The sequence below is a fragment of the Plasmopara halstedii genome, assembly GCF_900000015.1.
Source record: "Plasmopara halstedii genome assembly, contig: Scaffold_110, whole genome shotgun sequence".
NCBI lineage: Eukaryota > Oomycota > Peronosporomycetes > Peronosporales > Peronosporaceae > Plasmopara > Plasmopara halstedii.
Window position 1 is genome coordinate 1,543,449 of NW_020187031.1, and position 13,094 is coordinate 1,556,542.

Here is a 13,094-nt window from a genome sequence, read left to right on the forward strand (position 1 = left end):
ACACATCTCTAGATTTTTAAGGGTCAGTTGAGGCGCTGGAAGATATGCGGTGTGTCTCAGCCAGTCTAGGTGCTAATCACTAACCCGCGGGTGACAAATTGCAGACATTGACGCCCAACGTGTCTCCTCAGCAAATCAGCTTATCCCACCGTGAATAGAATGTTTAGCTCTTCTGTACCATGTTGAGGTCGAGGTAAATGGGGCCCAGTCCTAAAGGCGGCGATACTCTTTAATAGAGGTTAAGCTTATTGTTTGCAGTTGAGATCAACGCACCGGTAATAAAAAACTGGTGTAGTCAACTGCGTCTTGCAAATATGTGCGATGAACTACTGTTGAAATAGTAGCGAATGTGACTATGATACAATATCCGTGCGTCTCGCAACATGGACACACTCGTTTAAGCGTCGAAAGTTACTTTAGTCTAGTGATGAATTTATGTATTTGACAGCGTGGACCGTTGTTTAGAGCGAATGCGATCACATTTTAGAGATGATCCGGCTGAAACGTCGCAAGCCATGGATAGATAAGAAGTCGATGCATATTTGTGCATAATACATCTGTATTGATGAGCCTAATACCAGTTTCAGCCGAAAAAACAGAAGTGCTTTTGTCGCGGATATGATGTTGCAATAGCTTTGGTGCAGGGGCCTTTTTTAACGATTGGCCTCGGCACTGTTTCATCATGGGCATTACTAGGAGCAGAGCTAGACGGCGAAGGCGGTCGTGAGCTGCGGTATTCGGATGAGACGGAGAATATAGAGCATTTGGCACGGTCTACCTGGCTATTTTCGCTTAAAACTTGCTGATTAAATCCTCAAATATAGCTTCTGGTGGTACGAAGGTACGACTGTCCTCACAACTTGACCCTGTTGAGAAGAGTCGGAGAGGTTTCTTGTCGAGGACAAAAGGTCAGACGCTTTTGAGCAACACAGCACGTAACCACGATATATTTATTGTCACGATTGCCAAACAAACTTAAGGACAAGTTCATCAGTAAACAGAGACAAAGATCATGGCGCGGGTGAGCGTGTTAGGACCTGGAACGGAGAGAATTTTCAGACACGTGAGCCGCTAGCCTCACACTGGACTGTGCATATGATTATATTTGGAGACTTATCAGTTAAACAATGCATTATTTGAAGATATGTCAATCCCGAAATCAAAGAGCAACGTGGGCTCCCAGCAATTATACATGTTTTTTTCGCCCTTGGACGCACCGTACGAGCCCATGCTCTGCGTGCCCTTTACCGCGGAAGTCTTGAGTTGAAGGCTCTTGTTTGCATGATGTTCGAGAACCCCCGTTCTACATGATAGCGCATTTGGGTGGGGGGAACAAAAGATGATCAATTATCTGTCATCTGGGATACAAGTGATGACGCACTTGAAGCCTCAGATAGCATTTTTGTTGAGATGGTTAAAAAGCGCCTGTATGCCGCTTTGCATTCGTGAAGGCAACCCGCTGCGGCTTAGTTGTGTTATCTTCATTGCAAATGTGGTGTGAAATAGCAGATGTAAATCGCAAATATTGCGAGTAAGAGAATCAGGTCGTGATGATATTGAGTTTATGGCGCGTTGTAACGGTAATTCTAAGGCAACAATACAGTGTTATGAACTCACCGTGTGGAGAATGGAACTCCACGGTTTTCGGGCGAGGAAATTTTTCTGACTCCGGATTAAGAAATCCGGAATCATCTTTGGAAATGTAAGTCTCCCCTCGTTACCCCAGATAGGTGCTCTCGCTGAACTTACAAAGTAAAATTTAGAAAACATATACTATGAATCGCAAGACTTTCAATTCTCCGAGGTAATGCTGTTGGAGCCAGTGATCATATGGTGTCATGTATAGATCCATGATTTAGGACATTTGCAGAGTACGTAGAATGGAGCGACGAAACTGTAAATTTCTTCCAAATGAATTAAGGTGACGTGTTGCCGAAGATTTGCTGTGCATGTAGCCGACGAATTGGAATTTGAGTCGGAGCTTGATCAATTCTGGGCGTTATTATCCTATCATTGTCAGTTGACTCTACTTAGAGCATAGGCGGAATCTCGCCGCTTCCTTCCGTGGGAAGCCGTAACAGGTTCGGTGGAATAAAGCACATCTATTCACTCGGCGTCGATCTTGGCGTGTCGACTGACCAACGCAAATAAAAAAATGTGCATGTTTATTCTGGGTAATATGCAATTGCTATTCTAGCACATACGACAGTTTCTAGAAAAAAGCAGCACGATCTGCTGCGTCTTGCGCTATGCACAAAGACTACATTATTACTTTTAATTGCAGCACATGTTAGCAAGCGATAACTCTCTCGCCGCGGTGGGCAATCCGAACAGGACGCTCCGGCAAGACTTATTATACCTCAATGACTGTCTATCGGGCAAATATCGTATAAACTGCGACGGATGTTTATGTTTTGTCATAGGCAGAGATTTATATTGATTGCATATATCATTGAGGATCAAGCAAAACTTGAAAATCCGGATGTAGATATGACGTGCGAGCAGTGCTTTGGTGTGTGCTTCTAAAATATTGTTTTTCATCATAGACAAGTGTGTAACTGACGCCGATGAAATCTTTTCTTGGATGTTCTATGAACAGAATGGAATTTGGTAAGGAGTAAAGCCAGCTATGGCTGGACGGTGTTCTTATTCTAAAAGAACTAAAGCTAGTGGCTTGGTCTGACCATCAACTCGCAGCACTGAAATCCAGTCTACCGCGGGAACAGGATGCGAATGGGCATAAATGCATGGTTCCGTTGAAGTCTTCTCTTCAAGTGACAAAGATGAATGCCTAGTTGATGATTAGGAGCTACTTAATTTGCAGCATGCGTTTGTCAAGTTTAGGCGCATCAGCTTGGCTAAAGCCATTTGTAATCTCTACTGACCGTCCATCGCTGCTCACAGTGACGTCATCACTGCGTCCCTCTTTAGAAGTTTTAATAGTTACTTTCTGGCTAGTATACCTTCGGGGAAATGCTTGAACCGAGATGGCTCAATTTGGTGGCGAATGCGCAATTGCGTTTCTCCAAGTAAACTCCGATAAATATACGTCGCTGATCAATGAAGTGATACGCATAGAATTCGGGCCAGACGCAGCATGCTTTGCCTAAAGCTTCAAAATGAGAGTAAATATAAACTTATGTGCCGCATTATTAAATCATTTCGCTGCAGGTTTGCACCGCCATTCCATTTTTTTAAACTACAACACTGACCAAGTTTTTTCTTAACCCTGCTGGTACCTCCCGATGAAGACGGCAATTACCTGTCAAGGTTGCCGCGCTGGCCCACAACGCCTTTAGGTAGTCACACGTTGGATGAAGAGAGACACGTGGTTCACGTGGTATGTACTAGAAGTTTAGCATATATAAGCGAGATAGGACGACTGTGTGCACGTATTGATCGTGTCAACTGGGCTAACCCATGATGCATGCGTCGGAGACTCTCACCAGCCCGCCGATTTTGGTAGCCTGCTGGCGGTCTATCAATTTGGGGTTTATTTGTACAATGCACACACCCATACTTAGTTCAATGCTTCACATGGGTTGAATAATTTACAAGTGTTTTTGGCAACGCCAAATTGTGGCTTAGGTATTGCTGGGATGAGAAAATAATCGGGCACACTTTGTAACATAATTCAGCTTTATCTCGTCGAGAATGACGGCATGCGCTGTGTGACCGACGCTATGGCTGAGAGCTCGGATGTAGGTTGCGACCCAGAAGTATGCGATACACACATGAATATGTTTTGGGGAAAAATCTTATTACAAACGCAAGAATCTACCATACATGCAGTGACTGTGGTCGATATGACTATTTTGCGAGCGCGCTACATCGGATCATTTGCGATGGCCAGGAAATGGAACTGAGTTATCTCTAGATACCAAAAGAGGCTGAAAACATATTCTGTGTTTTATGCGGGCTTGTCACAGCCATATCACGATCCCGCGATCACGAATTGATTGACTTGAAAGCACTTAATGATAGTTATAGCTACGTCTTCACCAAATTTATTTACTTGAGCAACCATTTGCTCTAGAATAGCGACGCGATCCCTAACCGTCAAAAGTTCCTCAAGCCACACAGCACGATGAAGCTGAAAAAGCAAATGAAAGCCTGATTCATCTCAACTTCAAACGCACGCTGATATTCTCGGACAGAGTCGACGTACCACCACAGCCGAAAAGTTTGAGAGCCAGTCGCGAGGATTCGTTATCGACTGGAAATAGTCGAGGAGCAAGCGGCGCCCCACATTAAGTGGAGTGTATGGCGAGCCAGCGCGTGGCAGATTCAGCTACAAAATTAGGGGCATCTTACTCTGCAAAATTCATGGGGGTTTTAGATTTCACTCGGCAGGTTGCCCTGATGTCGGGGTCACTTACAGTTTAATGCACCATCGGCTTGGACCTCTTACAAAATAGGGAGGCTAATTCATCGCGGCACGTTTATCACTAGCGAGTGCTGATCGACTCAGTTCTTGGCATTATATAGCTTTTCATGCGGACAAACGGCGTTGTAGCAGCAGAGCATAGAGGTGATGATTTATTGTATTGATCTCCATGTTGTGTTATGTGCTTTGCAGATTAAAGCATCAGTCGACGCTTAAGTCGGTCCCCTGCTTTTCAAAAGCTGGCTTATATTGCCATCAGAGCAGCAAACAAGCGCTTTTTTACTTTTCAAGTGCGCGAAAGGAATTTGTTGATCATCGACACTCTCCAGTACACATGGTACATAAGTAGACGATACGGATTGCGTTAAGCGCTGCTATTATAAGAGTGGACGGTAGTTTTGAGAAGTGATAGCGTAGTCGAGTCAGGATTTGACAAATCCTGCAGCCATTGTGATCGGAGAACATTCCGACATCCTTAGCGGGAACTTTTTTATGAGAGCGTCGGAAGTGATGAATGCATTTTCTTTGGGCTCGTAGGGCCATTGTTTCGGGAGCACAAGCGAGAACGTCGCCTGCGATTCTGCTCCGTTATGTTTATTTCATGATAGTCTCAAACAGCAAATTAAGGAAATGAAAACTTCGGTTTAGTGGATGTCTGTGGTAGTAAGACGAGCGCGCTTTTATTCTATGATGTGACAGTAAGCGTTACTGGTCCTAATTTTCCGATGGTAGTTGCTCAAGTTGAGGCTTGCGCCATAGATAATAAATCTTGCGGTATTTTAGGTGAACGACCACTTCATTTTGAGTTTTAAAATTTCCAATGACGCTAGTACTTATGTACTACAAATCGCTTCCGACCAAAAAGTATTTGGTCAGACCAAAGTACCCCATACTATCTTTTAGATATAGAAAAAGTGCAATCTAATAAATCCTTCTTCTCTGTACGATTTGGATGCAGGCCATGCTTCTTAATGTAATTATTCAGAAATTGATGGACATCAAAGATCGATTTGTATATGTAGACAACTTGCTAATTTACGAGGATACACACGGGCACTGCTCCAAATGTTTGTTAGGGATATCCACATCCAACTCTCGTTCCCTGCGTGTCAATGGACGGATAAGAGCAGACCTGTGTATGTGTACGATGGGACCTTTACAGCTTTAATGGACGGTCGAACATCGCTGGTACGTTAGGAAGCCCCTGCTGCATAACCAGAGACTCCTATAACGTTCACTCGGAGTATTAATACTGCGAAGACATTATTTGGCTTAATTATGCAAACAGACCAAAAACACATATATACTGCAGCTGATATTTTTTTCCCAACACATCATATTTCAGTCGGAATGATGACTAGATTCGGCTTGTTGGAATCATTCACAGAATTCGTCGCTTGCCGCTAACCAATAGACAAAAAGTTGGCGCCGGGTTTACTTTTGTTTGTAGAAACAGTTTTGTGCTTTCAGTGAACAAACACTTGTGGCGCCGCAATGTTCATTTCGTAAGATCTATCGGGATGTGACGCAATATTCGGCTCAAATGACCAACTCAATTGCATGTCACACTTTTCGATCCGGGAAAAGCGGCTGGAGCGGGTCTCTTAGCACAATTCGCGGTGATTCCTTAACAAAGAAAACCCTAGAATCCCTAAAAAATGTATATACCCTCGACGACTTTCTCAGTGCGTCTACTAATAGACTCATATCATGGACGAAGAGCGTAGCTTCTCCTGAGTAACCGACCATACCAACTCAAGGATGTCATCGCCTTACCTTATTATACTACTTAAGCTTCTGCTTGGCAATCGAACGATAACTAACACCTCGATGACTTTATTCACAAATGTATATCTTTGCTTGCCATAAACCCGCGAAGCTTTGAGACCACAATAGTCAGCCGCTACAACTCATCTTTGAGGGATCAAACGCTAATGATCGCAACTCACATTTGATTATATAAAAACTTTAACTAGTTAAAGGGAACAATTAACAGCAAGTCTCATCTGTCTATTCCAGGATACACTTCAAAACCCACGACAGAAAGTCGCTTATTCTGCGTTTGTAGGTTAGGAGCGAGTGTGTCCCACTGCTACTTTCTCTTTCTGATCCGTGCTGCTATTTCAGGCATTCTACTGAGGCTGTTGCAGCTTCATCCCTGCGACGAAGGTATTTTTGTTATCTAGTAGAGGTAGGTGCAGAGCCCACCAAAACAGCAAAACTCGTGGCGCCAAATTAATCCATGGTTCATGGAGTTGCAGCCACGCCAAAACAAGGGATGAGTGTACTCTGAATTCAGGTTTAGTACTATACAATGTTCCACGCTATCAAAGGGCTCAAAAGTTCCACAAGGAACACCGCTATTGCAAGTGTCGCTGCTATATTATGTCCATATTCGGTGTTTACAATACTCTGCATGCTATCTGATACTGAAAGCAAAAGTTTTGCAATCTTGACGATTATCCACACTAACGCAATGCTTGAAAATGCTGTCGCTTCCGACAGAGAGTTTACTACCGTCTCAGTTGATAGAGCTCTTGACTGCTGGATAAATTCTACGAATGTTCCTTTAGGAGTCCCGGTTGGGCGGGGCAAAAACATGCAACATTTAATGTTTCAATATTTCGAGTGACGAAAAATGCATCCTGTACAGGTGTTCCACATGCAAGTATCCATTTCTAAGCGCGGACATCGAGCTTGAAAGCCACCAGCGCGACGCTTTGTTCCCCAAACATGAGCAGAGCCAAATATTACCATCATCTATATTTGAATTCAAACTCTCGTATCTAGTGAAAATTTATACCCATCCAGAGCTTAGCAGTTTAGCAGCCTCACTCGATCGAGCTATGCGGAGGCCAGGTTGCTTGCGCAGACTTCCAACTGAGTTTTCATAGCTGGTGAGCATATCCAGGCGAGCTCTATCCGCTTCCGGACCTTGGGCTACGCACTGTTTTATCTTCACAAGATCCTCTAACGACAGAAGCTTCTAAGCGTGATTTGTTGGCCTGAGGATAAATACGTGAATGTATCATGCTTCAACCTCACCGAGGATTAGCCCACACTTGCCAACACGCGTGGCTTGACTCACCGACATCCGAATGCCGAATAAAAGAACTGTTAGTAATCAATGTTCTGCTCAAAACTGAGAGTGCTATGTCTGAAAAAAGAGATTCGAAAGACATCCATATAGAAACGGATGTCTTTCTGATATTCAAATATATCCGTTTACCTACATCTTGTTCACGATGAGGCCACCGCATCTTACGGAATAATGTTATTCCGATCGATACAATTACTGATCAGCATAGACTCTACAAAAGCTTTACTTTGTGTCCGAGGTAAAATAGTGTCTCGTGGCGCCCGTATACATACACATTACGATCACGCAGGGCAGGCACATAACGCACATTAGTTAAGTATTCGCTGTTGCGTCCTAGCCGATGTTCAAGACATTCAAAGTGTGGAAATGCACAAACAATTCTCATTATTTTAAAGACTTAAGAGCCGTTCCACACTCCATAAATGTTAACAACTTCTCGTAGGGCTGCAACATTCTGTGATTGATAGCTATGGACGATATGATTGAGTTTGATTCTATGCCACAACTTCAAGGTCGCCGAAGACAGTGAAGATATCTGGCGGACGAATACGAGTACGAGACATTGTGAAAGCGTTAAGAGAAAAAACACGACCTTCTCAAGAATGCTCGGCGTAAAGCAAAAATCCAATGGATGTCACACCAGTGTTTAGCACAAACCGGTTGAGAATCCAGATGAGAACTCAGTCGGGTGACATATCTCACTCAGTACAAGCCTAGATAAGGTCGTTCATTGGTTACCAAATATAATTGACAGACATCCTAACTTTTTAAGATATCAAGAATATAAATCGCTCATGTGGCGGCCGACCAGCTGCTCCGAACAAACAAAGAATGCATTCGTTTCTGCCGAAACAGTGATTAATAACAGTGTTACGTGAGCTGAGTAAGCTATCAACGTTGTTTTACTAACATTCACGATAAAAACTTCTCACAGGCACTTCCACCTTGACACCATTGTCTTACCAAGACAAATAACAGGCATGGTCTCAATAGTTGAACCCGTTCTAGAAATTTTCAATGTCCAAACTTGCATTGGTGTACGACACACGATCTTTGCTTATGATGTGATCGTTAAGTTGGTAAGAATCAAGCTGTTTCAGGAAGCCATTACGTCCGACAAATGGGTCGATCAACCCAGTGAGGTAAAGATGAGACACTAACAAGCGCAATTTTCTACAGCATGTTTAAAATTTTGTCGAGCGATGATGACGCTTGGCTCATTTTACCATGCTACATATCTTATAATCCGAGATTATAAGATATGTAGCACGCGACTACCGCAGCGAATGAAAGGATCCTTGCACTGGATTTGAGGGTAAATTTGATTGCTTTCGAAGTGCTCCGCAAGAGTGCAACTTTCATGGATACAATGCAAATGATGACGCTTTAAATGCATCACTGTTTAAGCTATTTTCGAGACGAAGAAATGAGCGAAAAGCTTTTCTTTTTCGTGATGCAGTTTATGTGATACTATTTTAAATTGCACGAAGCCGCTGTTTGCTCAGTCGGAATGCACTCAAGACTTCCTCTTTGACACTTAAATCCCGAAATGATTTGAGCAGCAATCACGTCAGCAGCCGCTGTGATATCTCAAATTTCTTAGAATATATCGAAAATCGATATTTTAGTACTTGAATAAGCGGGATAATCAGCAAAGCCAAAAAAAGGCGAAAATTGAAGATCGAATAAGTGACTTTTACCAATATTTCATCGAAACTCCAATATTTTTTATATTGCTTCGAGAATCGGAGAAGACGCTGATCTCGAATCTCAATTACTGATATATTTATCAAGCTCAGCAGAGCAATTGGACTCATGTGTTCAAAAACATTCCACGAAACCGAATTATCGCGACGTCAAATGCTGATCACAACTTCTAACATCCGAAACTTTTTCTGGACGCCATCTGATTTTTGGGTAAAATAGATCATCAAGTGCCACTGCCCTTGACACAAGCGTTCAGACCTTCTGCATGATTTCTCTTCCATTTTTCGAACAAGATATCACATCCAGGGTTCGCATCGTCGCACTTCGTCATGAATGAATAGGAAACGAATCAAGCTTATCGACGATGTCGAAGATGATTTTCCTGTTCGCGTAGGTGACGGCGCTAAAAGATGCTTTTCATCGCAACATTCTATTGCTTCCTTTGTACTTTAATACAATGTAGAACTCATGCAGCAATCGTTTTCGCTATCGTTCGTTCAACCTGTGCATAGAATGATTTTTTACATATACAAAAGTGTTTCGTCGGACGTAATGATCTATAGCCTGCCAAGTCGTAGCGTTGCAGGTCAAAGCAGACAGAACATTTTGGACACGACGACCAAGTTAGTCGTCGCAATGGATAATTCTGTGTGCCCAGCATTGTCGGTGCTTGGATTGTGCCATGAGGCAGGACATGAACTTATTGACCGGACAAAATGTACATGTGCTGTGCAAAGTGCAAGGACTTTCCACTCTAAAGTTTGGTTAATCCATAGCCAAGCCATTAACGTGTCGACGAAAAGATTTTCAACGCACGCTGTAGGTATGGCTATGCGATATGTTATGCGTTGTGCACGCGTACTAACGGTGAGGACGTTCTAGGTGTAGCCCAATATGTGAGTCAACACCTTCGTTATCGAGAAGGTTTGTGAACCACATCACATCATCCTAATGAGCTAAGTAGCATCACAGTTACAAAAGTGATATGTTTGTTGGAAGAAAAGACTTGGTAGTGTCCAGTGCGTTCTAATATGTTACTTAGCATCAATTTCCAGTGAAAAAGCTTCCATTGTCAAGGCACGCACGTTCATGCTGACGTTATTGTTGGTTTTGCTTGGAGCGTATAATCATTCACTCCTTCATAGTTGGTAAACAATTGGAACTTGCGATCGCATTCATGTACACACTAAAATAGCATTTAAGGCGCAAACACAACGACTTCACCAGGATGTATATGAAGAAAGTTTTGACTTTAAGACTTCAATCACGAATCAAATACATGTGCGAACGTAGAATGTCAGGAAAACATTTGGAAATCCTAGGAATAAAATAGAGCAACTGCTTAGTCTTTAGCGTTAATTCAATGATTTACATACTTCAAAGCTCAAGGTTCGAATCTGTACGTATGCATTACTTCTTTTATCATCTGCCGACTGCTCGTATGGAAGCGCATTACTATGAAGGGGCTTCGATTGGTATACATGTTACCAGATGTAAATTCGTCAAGTTCTTGGCCGGACCATTCAATTCCGACGGAAGCTAAAATAGAACGAAAACGTTTGATACAATCACATTGATTCATTGTATAGCAACTTCATTATAGTATGAGCCTGAATTTTTCAAAAAATCTACTTGAACGTATGTAAGCCTTACGCTTGTGGCAGTACTGGCGTCGCGACTCTACGTGTACTTCTTTTACGACCATACCGACGCTATGTGCGCTGAACTTCATACAAAAGCGTTCAGCGACACCAGATCGTGTGTTCGTAGGCAGCAGCTGGTAGTATTTGTCTCCATTCAGCTGTGCACCCAGACAGCATGTCTGACTCTCTGCACTCAAATGCTCCCAGCATAGGATGTCAAAGTTGTGGCTCCAATCTCGCCCGTCGCTCTTTCTTCGTCATTCTGCAATTGGACTTCCACTCGTGAGAACTGACGTGAGAAGGCCTGATTGAGACTGAAGGCCTCATCACTACTAGACCACAACAGCAGGGCATGAAGGTTGCGAAGAGTCTTCTCCTCGCCGCCGTGTTCTGTGCGGCGCAGGTGAACGCCATTGACTTTTCTGAACCAAATTTAACACCCGGCGCCAGTGATTCTGGAACCGTCTCGGCGGCTTATTCACCTACAAGCACAACAGACGATTCCTCGTGCAGCAAAGAATTCTCCACGGCCGGGAGTGACAACCTCGACTCACCAGCTGACTTGAGCACCAAGGACGACGACGCGGCCTCGTGCGACCAAGAGTATCCGATTGCGGGCGATACTGAAAAAGCTGACGATTGTAGCCAAGAACTTGATATCGCTGGTTTAGACGACTGCTCTGATGGACTTGACGTTGCTGGCTCGGACTGTGACGAAGGGTTAGACATCGCAGGAAAACCTGACACACCTGGTACGATTTGAAACCTGATTGAATCTTTATTGCATTTATTAACAGTTTACTTCAGCAGAATCACCAAGTGGTACTCCAACGGGTTCATCGCCTGAATCGACAACACCAGATACATCGACCGGGGATTCGACAGACACAACGGCCACAAAAGGAGATGCACCTACTGATACTCCGACAGACACAACGGCTACAAAAGGGGATGCACCTACTGATACCCCGACAGATACTGGAGAAACAGATGCTGACACTCCGACAGATACTACTGCAACCAAGGGCGAGTCCGATAGTTACACACCTACTGACACGTCAACAGACACGACGGCTACCAAGGGCGATGACACATCTACTGACACGTCGACAGACACTACAGCAACCAAAGGAGATGACACATCTACTGATACTTCCACAGACACAACGGCAACCAAGGGGGATGATACTTCCACCGATACTACGGCTACTAAGGGGGATGATACATCTTCCGATACATCAACCGATACCACAGCCACAAAGGGGGATGACACATCTACCGATACCACGGCCACAAAAGGGGATGACACATCTACCGATACTTCAACAGACACAACAGCCACCAAGGGAGATGCACCATCAACCGATACTTCCACTATCACGACCAGCCCCACACCCGAAACACCGTCTACTGACAATGGAGATAGCGAACCTGACTGTACTGATGAGTTAGACATTGCTGGTAAAGACGACTGTTCTGAAGGTCTTGACATTGCTGGTAAGGACGACTGTTCTGAAGGACTTGACATTGCGGGATCGGACTGCAACGATGCATTAGATGTGGCGGGTTCGGAACCTTGTGAACAAGAGCTAGAAATTCCTGACGTGCCAGAAACTCCTGCAACTCCTTCGACTCCCGAGACTCCTGAGACCCCTACTGGTACATCTAACAATTTGGATACTGCCTCATGCAGCAAGGAATTTTCTACCGCCGGAAGTGACGACTCGGAACCGGAGACTCCAGCCTACGGAGAGGCAGACTCGGAAGTTGTGCTTACTAAATCGCCTTCTGTTGCCAGCGACTCAGATGCCGGTGCAACTACTGCCGACCAATCCACTGAGCAACAGACAGCATTTAGCGTCGAGGCGATTAAATTTAAATCGGAAGACGAAGCCGCGGGTGCCGCTTCGTCTATGGTCGTACCAGTTGCTGCTGCCGCTGCCGTCTGCGCCGCTCTGGCAATTGTCGGCACGATTTACATAAAGCGACGGAGCACAAAAGCAAAGAAAGCGTCGGGTGGCATTTTTACCATCGACAAGGACTCGGCACTTTAAGTTAAGCCTTAAGTGTTTGCTCCAACGTCTTGTTCCGTACATTGGGTTGCAAAGACTGAACAACGTTGGGAATACCTGCCTTGATCAAGACGGAACCGAATGAAAAAACTGAGTGTGTGTACGTATAATGCAGATGAAGGAGAGTAGATGGATTTGGACGCTGACTTTGGACACCCGCAGTCTTTGTTCCTCACTCACTCGCT

General features: G+C 44.1%; 3 protein-coding genes across 3 annotated transcripts; all 3 read left to right on the plus strand.

Annotated features, from left to right (window-relative positions):
- Window positions 1-565: 565 nt before the first annotated feature.
- PHALS_00325 (uncharacterized protein) lies at window positions 566-806 on the plus strand (the record flags this gene model as incomplete). Its single annotated transcript, XM_024730458.1, has 2 exons — window positions 566-601; window positions 645-806. The coding sequence occupies 2 exons, from the start codon at window positions 566-568 to the stop codon at window positions 804-806; spliced, it is 198 nt and encodes a 65-aa protein (XP_024572372.1).
- An 8,721-nt stretch (window positions 807-9,527) lies between these two features.
- PHALS_00326 (uncharacterized protein) lies at window positions 9,528-10,126 on the plus strand (the record flags this gene model as incomplete). Its single annotated transcript, XM_024730470.1, has 4 exons — window positions 9,528-9,584; window positions 9,658-9,698; window positions 9,758-10,017; window positions 10,077-10,126. The coding sequence occupies 4 exons, from the start codon at window positions 9,528-9,530 to the stop codon at window positions 10,124-10,126; spliced, it is 408 nt and encodes a 135-aa protein (XP_024572373.1).
- Window positions 10,127-11,189: 1,063 nt separating this feature from the next.
- On the plus strand, window positions 11,190-12,891 carry PHALS_00327 (uncharacterized protein; the record flags this gene model as incomplete). The annotated part of the gene is made up of 2 exons (XM_024730481.1): window positions 11,190-11,589; window positions 11,648-12,891. 2 exons carry the CDS (start codon window positions 11,190-11,192, stop codon window positions 12,889-12,891), a joined length of 1,644 nt encoding a protein of 547 aa, XP_024572374.1.
- Between the last annotated feature and the right edge of the window lie 203 nt (window positions 12,892-13,094).